A 13,034-nucleotide genomic window follows, 5' to 3' on the forward strand; every position below is an offset into this window, starting at 1 on the left:
ACCATTGTTCAAATGTTGCCCATACCCCCTCTGACTCGGTCTCTTGCCTCAGCATTCCCTAACCCGGCAACTGAGTTTTAGTCAATCAAGTTTAAATAGGCCTCCCATAGTGGGACCAGGGAATGTACGGCCCGAGATACCTATTAAACTTAGAGGTGTGTGTGTGTAAGTGGGGGGAAAGTCCTTTGTAAATCTAGATTAGAACTGGTCTGATAAATGCTGAGCTGGGTGTGTGTAAATGTGGGTTGATTAGCATTTGGAGCACAGATTCCCCATCATGCAGTGCTCCCCTGCTTCTCTGATTCCAGAATTCACTTCAGTCTCTGCTTCAGGATTTCTGTTCTCCATCTCCCATGTAAATGAATGGTCATCTGGTTCCATCTCGGATGCAAATGAAACCTAGGGTAGTTGTTTCACTCTTGTCACCCTTATCTGGAGGGTCTTAGGTGTGTCTCTCAATGCAACTTAATTAGTTTCATTTAGGGCGTGGGGGGCAATTCTTTGTGAGTCAGACAGACTGTGTCCTGTGCCAGAGTTCAGCATCTGCTAATATAACTGGGGGAATGGTGACACTGCAGATCACTGTCTTCTCCATGCTGGGTTCATAGCATCCTTTCTCCATGAGGCCAGGTAGAGGGGAGTTTCTGAACATATGCACATCATGTGCGCTGTCAGCCCACCCTGTATAAATGTTTGTGAACCAGCCCCGGTAGTCCACCACAGCTTGGAGGATCATGGAGGCATATCCTTTCCTGTTTGTGAGAGCCCTCCCCCTCCCCGTGGGGCACAGCACTGAGATGTGAGTGCTGTCTAAGGCCCCCGTGCAGTTTGTGAACCCCTTGTCATTGAAGCTATTTGTGACTTGCTGCAGATTTACTAGGCGGATAATTTTGTTTGAACAAATCTCCTTTAGCAGCTGGCATACCTCACGAGTTGCCAACCCAACCATGCAACCAGCCATGTTGAATTGGTTTGCAATGTAGTGGAGGCTGGATGGGCTAGTCAGTTTCATGATGGCCATTGCAACCCTCTTGTCTGGCAGGATGGCCTGATGCATGTTAGTGTCCTGCCTCATGATGTGGGGCGCCAGCATCAAGACCATATGATAGAACATCTCCCTTTTCATTCAGAACATCTCCAGCCACTGCTGGTCATTCCAAGTGGTAAGCATGATTCGCTCCCACCAGTCCAAGCTGCTTTTGTGGGCCTACACCATGCGGATTCTGCTCCTCCTCAGGTTTCTCAACAGAGCCCAGTCATCTTCCACTTCTTTGCTTTCCTCTGGGTATTCCAAGTCCTTTGGGTACCTGTGTCTTATTATTATTCTCATTGCTGTTAAAGCAGGAACACACCTTGCCACTGAATACTCTTATCATCATTCTTATTCTTCTCAAGTGGTGCAGCAGTAATCCCCAGCATTAAACAGCATTTGCAGAAGCAGTACTTCCTCCTCCCCCTCCTGCTCACCCATGTCCTCTGTATTCTCCATGTTGGAGGACTCTTCACTGCGTTGTTCTCCATCATCACACATTTCATTCTCATTCTCCATTTTGCCCCCCTTCATCATCATCAGCTTCTCATCCATCTGCACTAAGCGGGGGGTGGGGACTGTAGGGTGTTCTGTGGCCTGGAGCTTGGTGTAGTTGCTTTTTCAACATTCCACCCCAGGGCATTGGGACTTTTGCACATCCTTTCATCCTGAGCTTAGCAGCCACTGGTGTTCTGATCTAATCAAGCTTGCAAACAAAAAAAAATTGCCTACTCCTCTCCTGGTAATGTAGGCTACTCAAAACTTTTGCCACTTCAGGGAAAACAGGCTGTGCTTCTGCAATAACATTATTTTGCACAAGCAGGCAGGTAGGAATCACTTTTTGTAACATTCTGGGCCATTGAGCAGCCATTCCAAAGTACAATGGCCTTATTTACCTCATTATCAACCCCATCACCAGGTCTTTGTTGGTAAAACGGGTGCTTCCTCACCTTTGGGTGTTTTGACACTTACAGGTAATGGCTTCACAATCCTTGGAATTTTCCAAGACTCTCATGCAAGCACAGCTTGAGTATAAAGGTAAGTATAATTTCACAAGTCCCCTCTCACAAATTGCTTGTGATGTTGACCACAAACTGCTTTGCCATGTCTCAGAAAGCTAAGATCAGCAGTATGGAGCTGACGTCCCAGGAGGCTGATACTTCCAATGCCCATAGACCCAGCTGGACCCAGAAAGAACTGGAAGACTTAATTGACATTTGGTCAGAGCAAAGGATCATAGACAGGCTGGAAAGTAGGAGGAATAATCCTGTTTATGTTGAGATGTAGGTGCGTGTAGGTGCGAGGGCACAATCGTGACTGGACCTAGGTTCAGTGCAAGATCAAGTCCCTGAGATCTGTGTTTTACCAAGTCAAAGATAAGAACTCTTGTTCTGGGGCAGGTTGCACAATTTCTCCCTTTTACGACAAGCTGTCCACCATTCTCTCTGATGATATGGGCGACAACCCAGGTATGGAGACTTTCAGCACCGGGGTTGGGCAAGAGGAGGAGGTGGAGGAGAAGCAGCAGCCCCACCTGAGGGTGAAACCATGAGCATGTCTCAGCTGTACGCAAACCACTCCCTGCTCCATGATGACCATGGCTGGCAGGAAGAACCATTGATCACCATACACTTAGTGCCACTTTGCCCCTCCATTCCACGGACTAGCACAGATGATGAAGCGGAGGAGGTGGAGAGTCAGGAAGAAGCCCATGCGGCTGATACATCATCTACTGCTACCGAGACCCAAGAACATGCTGAACCTGGTAAGTCTCTTATAACGTGCCTCTTGCCACTGCCAGGCAGCTCCCAGATTTGTGTTGGTTGTGTTTGGGGGGCCAGGGGGAGAGGGGGAGAAATTCATGTGTTGCTGTAGGTGGGTCGCCATGTTCTTTCAGTGGTGGTGCATGATGGGTTTGATAGCTCATAATGTAACAGATGCCAAACTAATTATTTGCTTTAATTTTTTGCAGCTAGCATGGGCAGTGGCAGCTGTGGACCTGTTTCCGAAGTGGGTACTTGTAAGTTTTGGGCAGTACAAGTGGTGCCTCACTGTTGTGGGGTCTGATTCTGTGCCTGCCGTTATGTTCACTGCATGGTGGAGGTGGCGGGTGTACTTTCCTCAACCTGGGTGGAATGCAACCATTGGTTTTTTCTTTGTTTATCAGCCACTGCAACCCATGGCAGGGATTTTCACAGCAGGCAGTGATGGTCCCATGAAACCTCACTCAAGGTTTTGGCGGAGTCCTCACTAGCCAGAGTGACATGCTCAGATGCTTGGCAGGACAAACTCCTCAAGTTACTGTGTAAGGATGATGCTGTCTTCAAGAAAGTGTGAGACACCATGCGGAGTTTGAAAGACATGGTTAATGAGTCCCGTGTTGAATTACAGAGGTCACAGGAAAATTTCAGTGATGCTTTTCAGAGTGTGCAGAACTACCTCTTAAATAAATGGGTACCATGACCGGAAGGGAAAAGTCTGTCTGCTTAGCTTGCCTCTATGCAGGAAAACCCAGACAGAGAATTATAGCTGAGCCTGTTCCCCCTAACTCAGTGGGGTCACAGGAGGGCCGTACAACTGCCAGCAGGGTCAGGAGAGCGCCACTGCATTTCAGGGAGACAGGGGCAGTTCAGGGTCATGGTGGGGTGAAGGCAAAGAGGCACAAGTAAATGCTTATAATAGTGTGTTCCAAACAATAAAACCTCATGGTTTCCTGTGTCTGCTCCATATCCACCCTTACACTGTTTGGTTGGGAAGGTGGATTTCATTCATTGTTTGGGTTCATTTCTCTGTTCGTTTTTCCTGCCGCTTGCAGCATGGGGCCGAGGGGAGGGGTTGGCAATCTCTCTTGCACAGGTATACAGGGGGGATTCAGAGGTAAACAGGGGGGCTGCCTGGGTGGGTCAAAACACACAAGTGCTGGCCTGCACACTAGCATTTTGCAAAGGCAGCAGCCACTCTGCAAAGTCACTTTTGAGGCCATCCTGTCTCTGATTTCACTTCCCTTAGTTGGGAGAAGGGAAGTGGTATATCACCACTCAGCAGACTGGATTGCTTTTTGGCAAGCCACCAGCCACATTGCAAAGTCACCCACAGGTGTTCATGCCTTCCCAGTCGGGTCTGCCTATGCTGTGTGGTGGGGAGGCTCTTTGGCTTACCTTTCACAACCCTTGCATTTTCCCTAGTTTGAAACTTTGTAAATGAGCTTTTTCAGCACTCTTTTTGTATTCCTTTCTAGCCAGGTGCCAGGCAGTGTCTCCTTTGTTTTTGAACACCAAAGCAAGGCCATGCGGGGTGGGGGGAGGGGGGGGGGGCATGGCGTGGGGTTTAAGGCCTGCTTTGCTTGCACACAAAACCAGGGACTTTGCAAACTTTCCCACCTTCTTTTTGTGCTCTTTTCCAGCCCAGCGCCAGAGTGTCTGAGTTTTTTTCCACACCAAAATGAGGCTGCTGGGGGGGGGAGGGAGGAGGGGGCCTTGCCCTGCTGAAGGACTATAAATTGGTGGGGCAGACGTTGAGGTGTAAGTTTGCTGTATCGATGAGGCAGGTTTTAGGTGGGTGAGGGATGACAGTACAGTGGAAGCAGAGAAGGATTCATCCCAGGCACAAGACTTACCCCTAGGGGAGAACAGCAATGCAAATCCAGGGTTCAAGACTGCAGGCTTATCAAGTGGGGTGCAGTGACGCTTCCAGTGCTATTTGATGCCTGCACCTCTGTGACATGTGACTCAAAAGAGGACATGGCAAAGTGCTCCTCGTCACCTTTGGTAAGTGACATCTGACACTAGAAGCAACAGCCCCGGGCATAGTGGTTTGGGGGCCCCGTGGAGACAGGAAGAGTGGGCGGGGGGACTCCTCAGTGCCACTGTCAGCCTCACATCCAGACACTCACCAACTCCCCTCCCCACCCCCAAAAGCCACCGCGGCACATGGGATTGGCTCTGTGTGGGGGGAGGCTAATTCGTACCATGGTTCTCTAGTGCCCAGGGGCCAAGCTGGGGGTGCCACTGCCCTTGCTCCCGTGTGCCCCAGACAAGCTGCCTTGGCGGCAGCTTCGGCAATGAGGGGGGAAGGGCAGAGGGAAGCTGAGCAGTGTGGCACCCCCAGGCACCTACCAATGGCGCCCCCTTTGCATCTGTGCCTGAGGTGGCTGTCTCACCTGCTACCACCAGTACACCACTGCCCTGCACCCTGATAGGGTCATCTCTGGTTGGGTGGAATGCATTGCTTAGTTCAAATTTATTATAAATGGGACTGGTGGAATTTTATGGGCATGAAGGAAGGTACGCGAGGTACACAAGAGGCACCAATACAAATTCCCAGTGCTTTTTCTAGGCTCCCTCTGGTTTTTAGATCCCCTTCTACTGCTAGTTGCAGGCTGATCGATGCCTGTTGGTGTGACAAGAGGCAGAAAGAGAAAGGAAGAAAGAGAAAATGAAGAGGATGACAACGCTTCCTTCAGAATTCTCTCAACAACTGAATTATTATGCATTATAATTATAGTTGACTTTCATCCTATAGACTTATATAGACTTATAATATAATAACAAGTAATGCTAATAATAGGAAGCAATAATAATATTAATTCTAATAGTAATATATTAATAAGATATGTAATAATATTAATATTAATGAAGATTTATTAATGGTAAGTAATAATTGTAATGGTTTGATTCCTTAACATGGCATTTCAAAGCAGGTAGATCTGCCTTATCACTGCCCCCACCTGCCCCCACAGCTGCCTCTTGCAGCATGCATGCCATGCATCCTGGGCACACACCACACACATCCTGGGCCTCCACCATATATATATAGCCAATATATGATATAGACTTATGTTATATAGACTTATAATTACAGTTTGATTCTTTATGATGAGAAAGCAGATAGTGAGCATAAGGCAGGTGATTATGTGCCCTTCCTCCCTGCCTCTTCCCCCAAGGCAGTGATTGCCCACCTCCTGGTTACTGGCCATATTAATGAGCAAGCTCCTCCCTAGGTTTCTGTATTCTAGGGGCAGGCAATTATTTCAGGAGGAGGGCCGCTTACTGAGTTTTGGCAAGGCATTGAGGGCCACATGATAGGCAGCCGGGGCAGATAAATATTAACTTTCTAAATTTTTTAGGGGCCCCACAGGCCAGATAGAATGGCCTGGCAGGCTGCATTCGGCCTGTGGACCGCATTTTGCTCACCCCTGCTCTATTCCCATGACTGGGCCTCCTGGCTTGGGGAAAAGTACTGAATTCTGAGCCTGATACTGCACTAGGAGGAGGGCAAGGCTTTCTTTTCACCCTCCTCCTTGTTTTTTGGTGAGGCCACAAATGCAGCTGAGGCTATTTTTAATAGGACACTATGCAGTATGAAGTGTATCATTGAGGGGACTCATATTCATTGAGTGACAGTCCCCTCACTAGCCTACTATCAAGCGACGGTCGCTGTAAAGAAGCACATAAAGAAATGAATATTAACTATGTAATGAATCTGTACTACAGTAAATACATACATTATTAAGACTTATGAATTATTAAGAATTACATTTACTCACTGTAATATTTGAATTGTTCATGGCCACTAGTACTGCAGGGGCTTCTCTTCTGTCTACCTGAATTATTGCACAAGTTCTGCAGGTTCTTTTCGTATTATTCTCACCCTCCTCCTGGTTGCTGGCCACAAGTTCTCTTCTGTCTACTACTTGAATTGCAGAGGCTTTCTTCACAGGTTTTGGCCTGAGCATTAGTTTGAGTATAGTAAGAGTTGCACAAGTTTTGCAGATCCGTTTCATATTATTCTCACCCTCCTCCTGGTTGCTAATGAGTGTATTATGAAATTGTAATTTGAGATTTGTTGCTGGCCACAAATCTGGAGGCTTTCTTTTTGGTTGCTGGCCAAGCCCTCTGACAAATTCTCTCCCGGGTCTGGGTAGTAGGCCCATGCCTGCAGTCTCTTCGCCCACCTCTGCCTTACACCTCTTCATTGCACCTTGTAACTTTCAAATTGCTGCTGGCCACAAAAGCAGCCGAGGCTTGAGTTTCTTCTCTGAATTGCAGAGACTTTCTTCTTGGTTGCCAAGCCCTCCTGCTTTTTTCACTGGCTTTGGCCCGAGCATCAGCTCGAGTATGGTAAGAGTTGTTGAATGCATGTCTTCTGACTGGAGTAAATACAGAACCGTGTCTTCAGGCCCACTTCATAGTCTTCTCGCCTTCCTCTTGGAGACTGGCTATGTCCCAGCAAATTTAGACTGGGATACATGTTTTCTGACGGGGGAAAAGCTTCTTACTGGGGAAAACCCTCTCTGCCGCCTGTATCAGCATGAGTTGCACAAGTTCTTCAGGCCCATTTCATTCATTTCTGCAGCTGCAGCTGTGCTCAGGAGCTATGACCACTGCAGTGGACTAGGGCTGGGGGCACAGGTGGGGCCTTTCATATCACCCACTCCTTGAGTTTCTTTTCTGAATTGCAGAGACTTTCTTCTTGTTTGCTGGCCAAGCCCTCCAGCAAATTCCCTCCTGGGGTCCAGGTAGAAATGCTGGCTGCACACTAGTACTGGCCAAGAATTTGACCTCCGTCCATCTGATAGCAGTCCATCCTGCAACTCTTTCCAGTAATCCCATGACTCCATAAAAGTCACACAATCATCAGCTCTCTGAAAACTCACTCCCCATTAACCATGCATGCCAATTCTGCCTATCAAAGAAAACATGACACATATATAGATCAAAAATAAAACACTGCTGGGACACAGCCAGTAACCAGGAAGAGGTGCTGGCTGGCTGGCTGGCTGGCTGCTGCCTCCCTTTCACCCTCCCCCCATGCAGCCATACATCCATCCCTCACCAGGTGACATACTGCATGTGATTGGAGAAAGGGAACACACACACTTATTATACAACGACAGTTGCTTGATGGTAGTAATACTGAGGGGAATATCAAGGGATTATTCTACGGACCTTGGGAGCATATTGTGAATTGGTGTTTTATCCTATTGTATTGTGTTTGCTGGCAATGGCTGTAATGTCTTTAGAAAAAAATGTATTCCCCGGTTGTCTACCAATGGCATTGTTGAGTAAAACTAAAATGTGTATACTATTTTAGCTTTATTGTGATTTCACAACCGAATTGATTGAAATTCAATTTATTGTGAAAAAAATAATGATGAGGAACAAAAAATGCTGATTCGTACTTGCTCCTGCTTGATTTCATGGCATGGACCTGGGCGTGGGACAGCAGTCCGCAAACCCAGCTCCAAAAGGTGCAGCATGCAGGATTTTGTAAAGAAAACATTGCATTGCAAAGAAAGCATTGAAAAAAATCATTTTTGCATCGCACCTCCCATAGCAGAAAAAAATGCCAGGGAGTCAGAAAAAAAATGATATTTTGGAGCTGCGGCAGCAGGTGTTAACCCTCCCCGCCCCGCAACCATGTGTATGAAATGCATTATCATGCATTAAAGACTTGCTAAAGGTTAAAGACCCTGGGAGATCCATTAATGGAGAAGTTTTGCAGATTGCCTGCTTGCCGCTGGGGGTGTGTGGGGTTGTTTAGTCTTTTTTCTTACAAGAAATGCTGGCTACACCCTAGCACTTAACAGGCATTTGACCTCCCTCCGATAACAGTCCACGCTGCAACTCCTTCCAGTAATGCCATGACTCCATAAAAACCCCAAAACAAAGCATCCCCATGGTGAGGTGGGCACGGTCTCCAAAAACCACCCCACCCACCCACCCCCAGATTGGCCATGCATGCCAATTCTGCGTATCATAGAAAACATGATACATATATAGAGCAAAAATTAAACACTTTATTCAAAAAAGAAGGGTGTGGTGCATTTTCTTCTTTTGCAATAAAGGGATTATTAAAAAAGAATTTAAATAATAAGTAATAAATGATAATTAAATTAATTAAGATTTTAAATAAATAAGGATAACAGAAAATATTATACAAAAGGGGGATCTTCCCAGCACCTTTACAATATAAAATATATATAAAATGTAAAAAAATAAAAAAATAACAACTGCAAATATGCAATATATGTTTTCCACTTCTACAAATCTTCATTTTTTATTTTTACTGGTTGGCCCTGATGAGTTCCACCTGCAAAAGTTTTCTGCAGGGAGGGGGAAAGAGAAAGAAGAGGAAGAGGAGGGGAATTTGAAGCACAGTCAAAAAACTGGACTCCCCCCCCACACACACACACAAGGTTGGTGGGACATATTACCTAAATATCACCCAGGATACTGCATATCCTGGGTGTCGGGTCTGGCAGGCAGCATCCTGCCCCTGGACTATTGGTTGTAGTTCTGAAATGGAATGTGATGAAGTTCAGATGGTTTGAAATATTGAAAGAAGTTATGTAACCACTCACTCACTGCAAAGTTTCAAACTAGTGGCAAAAAACTTACCATTACGGTGATGCTGCTGCAGCTGTCATTGGTAGCTATGCCCACTGCAGTGGCAGTACATGGCAGGGGGTGTGGGGGACGCAGGTGGAAGGGACATGGGCAGGGGGGAGGACATACACTATAGGTGGCAGGGTGGATAGAAGAATTAAGAGGGGGTGGTAAATTAAGGAGAACATTGCCTTCCTCCCCCATTTCTTTTTGTTAAAAATAATAATTTGCAGACCCGACCCAAATTGTAGCTGGCTACCTGTGGCCACTGCGTTCTGTGAGGAAGGAGGAAGGGGTGAGCAAGGGTAAAAAGAAACTCCACACAGTGGCACCTACTGGCTAGAGCACAGTGCAATCTTGTGGTGAAGGGCATTCATTTAGAAGTCTTTGGAATCTCTGGCTGTTCGGAGGAAACAAATCCATAACTGGGGTGGCATAACTGGGGAGTGCCGCAAGATAACACATCTCCAAGTAGTGTTAGTTTAAGGATCTAAATGGACTTTTAGAGCAGCAGGAAATGCTGGATTGTGCAAACACAAATGCAGTTGCATCGGTGTAAACAGGAAATATTGTTTTGGCAACACTCGCCCCTGGAGTACTATGTTGATTTTCTTCCATTTAACCATTCTAGCTTAGGCAATTGGTGTAAACTCCCTAATTCGGCCCCATCAGTTGCACAGACCTGACCTTGAGGTACCTTTTAGTCATAATAGGATAGTTCCATCTCTGTGGCCTTAATCTCTCTGCTATGACGTGATAAGGATTCTAGTAGCATATCTTCTTGCCCACTGAGACCGCAAGACTGAGACCGCATGATTCACAACATGTAATGGATAATAAGCATTTTCAATCACTGTGGGTTAGGGTGACCTGCTGGATATAGAACAATGCTTTATAAAGACGTGATCTCTTAGTAAATTTGATTGCTTTCTTTTCTTACACACACACAAGTGAACATTTGTTTTAGAGACGAGATGGAAAAATCACTAGAAACGAGCTTTGTCGCATTTTAGATTGTTTCCTATTTCAAATAAATGATGAGGAGTTGCAAGACCTAATCAAGCTAATTGATCCAGAACACACTGGGCACCTCAGCTACCATAAATTTTTAGACTTGTTTGAAGAAAAGGAATCTCTAGTAAGTGATATTCGTCTAAGACTATGCTTTTCTATAAGGGCTATAGCAAAGTATCAAGACACTTCCAAGTAAAACCTTTTGCAGCTTTCTTTTAAGTTACAATATTGCATATGCTTTTCAGCAATGTACACCTACATAATCTGTATTTCTGGATTCTTTTGATTCTGATGTATATACTAGGAAGCAAGTTCACAGTTACCTGAGGTTTTTGGAAATGCCCCCTTGGATCCAATTACAATATAATTTATACATGTATAGTGGTTGTGGAACAGATACCATTTCATAGCTGTCAGTTGTTTCCCTGATATTTTGCAGAAGACCCTTTTATTTTTTTATCTATTATTCTTTATAACAATACATAGGTTATAAGATATGTGATTCCCATAGCTTGAGTATTTTCGTGGGCATGACTTTGAAAATTGTAGTGTTTTATAGTCATCTTTTAATATTTTCCTTAGAACCACTCATTGTACATGTAGTGAGGTTGTATGCTGTATCCTGTGACCGGAACTTCTATTCAGCATGTTATTTTCTTTTGACAGAGATAATACTGTCAAAGTTTTTGTTAATGAATTGTAGTAAGAAATGGTCTAATCAACAGTTTCCATAACTGCTTTCTAATATCAGAGTTCTTCATAATTTTCTTTAAAAATCACCTTAATTTGACAACTGTATAAATTTTTATTTAGTTCTTGTCTTAGGCTGGCATAACTAATGTTCCTGTAAAATATCAAAGGAACCCAGCAGTGTCAAGAGAGGCACTAGATACACACAAAGAGGTTCCTATTGAACAGTCTTGAATGGCACGTGTTATTTTGAGAAAAGCTTTGATGTAGCAACTGAAATAGACTGCATTCCATTCTGATGGCGCCAACGATAGATATTTGATTCATCAGCTCAGGTCCCTTCCACCTATTCTTGAGTTGAATAATGGTCTTGCTGAGAGTCTGGGACATACTTTTTATAGTTATAAAAGTGACATCATGGATGGGGGAACACAAGTAATGGCAAAGGCTAAATACAAATAGGTCTGAAAATTAAACAGAATGTACAAATTAATCTGGATTAATTAGTCTGGATTCATTTTAGAGGTTCCCAAGTAGCGGTGAAATGCCTGAGGAAGTGTTGGTAACAGAAACACAGTTCAACATGGCCATCCTGGGATGAGCTCTCAGATGGGATCCTCTGACAACAGGACATTACCCTGCTAACTGTGCAGGCCGGGAGCGGTCCTCGGTCCTCGGGGGCCTGCGCGCGGCGGGCTGTGGCCAGCAGCCTGGACACGCCGGGTCGGGGAATGCAGGCCGGCGGGCTAGAATTAGGCACAGACGCTTAGCGGTTGATTAAAGATTATTTTACTTACACCGAAGATGGTCGCGGTGCAGGCAGGAAAACTAGCTTGGGTTGCGGTTACAGATAGAAAAGAAGAGAGGCGGACAAGAGTTCCTTCCACGTGAACCTCTAGCCCAATCCGGTTGAAGGCTCTAAACACGCGAGCCCGTCGCGTCAACCGAAGAAAACAACTCGAAGCAGAGAGCTCTGGATACACTCACACGAAGTTTGCTAGGCTCCGTGGAACTTGCGTGCAGGGAAGGGGTTCGTCGAGGGATCGTTCGGCGACAGGGAGAGGCCAGAGGTTGATCAGACCCCTATAGCCTGCGTTGGGTTCGATAGGCTCCGCAGCGCTTAGAGATCTTCACGAGACGTGAAGTTCTTCTCCTCCAGATAGTTGTGGAGTCCTCCCTTGCGGGGTTCCCCTCGGAGTTCTCCAACTTGGGCGGAAACCGCTCAAGCCTCTTATACGGCTAGCAAGCCAATCACTAGCCGCCACGTGGGAATAATTTAGAACTGGCCAACAGTGGGACACAAATTTGCATGCGAATGGCGGGAACTCCTTTGCACCGTGCATTTCTCTTTGCAACTAAGAAATGCACCCTGCAAAGAAAGCTCCTAGTGGCGGGAAATAATTTAGCAGTGCCGAAGCGCGCACAAACAAAATCACACCCTTGGGTTGTAACACTAACTAGCATTTCACTCTCAAAGAACACTGAAGAGTAGGCAATTATGGCCCCTGCTGTGGCTGTTTTCTTCCAAACTGCTAGTGAAAACCCACTGGAAAGAAAGCTTCACCATTGTTGTTAAGGATCCATCCAGTGACCATGGACAGACATGTGAGAAATGCTCCAAGTGCCCTTAAAATACTCCAAAGGACACAGACATGCACAGCCAAAGAAGCACTTCAAAAATGGCCAAAAACACTTTGAAATGATGCTAAAAATGAGGAACATCATTGAAGCCCATTTTTTGGAAGCACTTCTTGAAGCAGCTATTTATTTATTTGTTCCTCCAGCATCCCACAGTACTCTACTTCCCTCTCCCTCCATGCGGGCAGCAGTGGGATGGACAGACATTGAGCATCGTGCTTTGTGCTCAGCTGTCCTCAGAAATTTCCAGATACTGGAGATCAAGAGACATGTGG

General features: G+C 45.8%; 1 protein-coding gene across 1 annotated transcript in view; it reads left to right on the forward strand.

The window, feature by feature from the left end:
* The first annotated feature begins 2,578 nt into the window (after nt 1-2,578).
* EFCAB6 (EF-hand calcium binding domain 6) overlaps nt 2,579-13,034 on the forward strand; it is a 110,485-nt gene continuing 100,029 nt past the window's right edge. The window contains exon 1 of the mRNA XM_014523609.1: nt 2,579-2,795. Coding sequence (XP_014379095.1) covers nt 2,579-2,795 — 217 coding nt within the window. The remainder of the gene's footprint in view (nt 2,796-13,034) is intronic.

This window comes from Alligator sinensis, unplaced genomic scaffold, assembly GCF_000455745.1.
Source record: "Alligator sinensis unplaced genomic scaffold, ASM45574v1 scaffold292_1, whole genome shotgun sequence".
Classification (NCBI taxonomy): domain Eukaryota; kingdom Metazoa; phylum Chordata; order Crocodylia; family Alligatoridae; genus Alligator; species Alligator sinensis.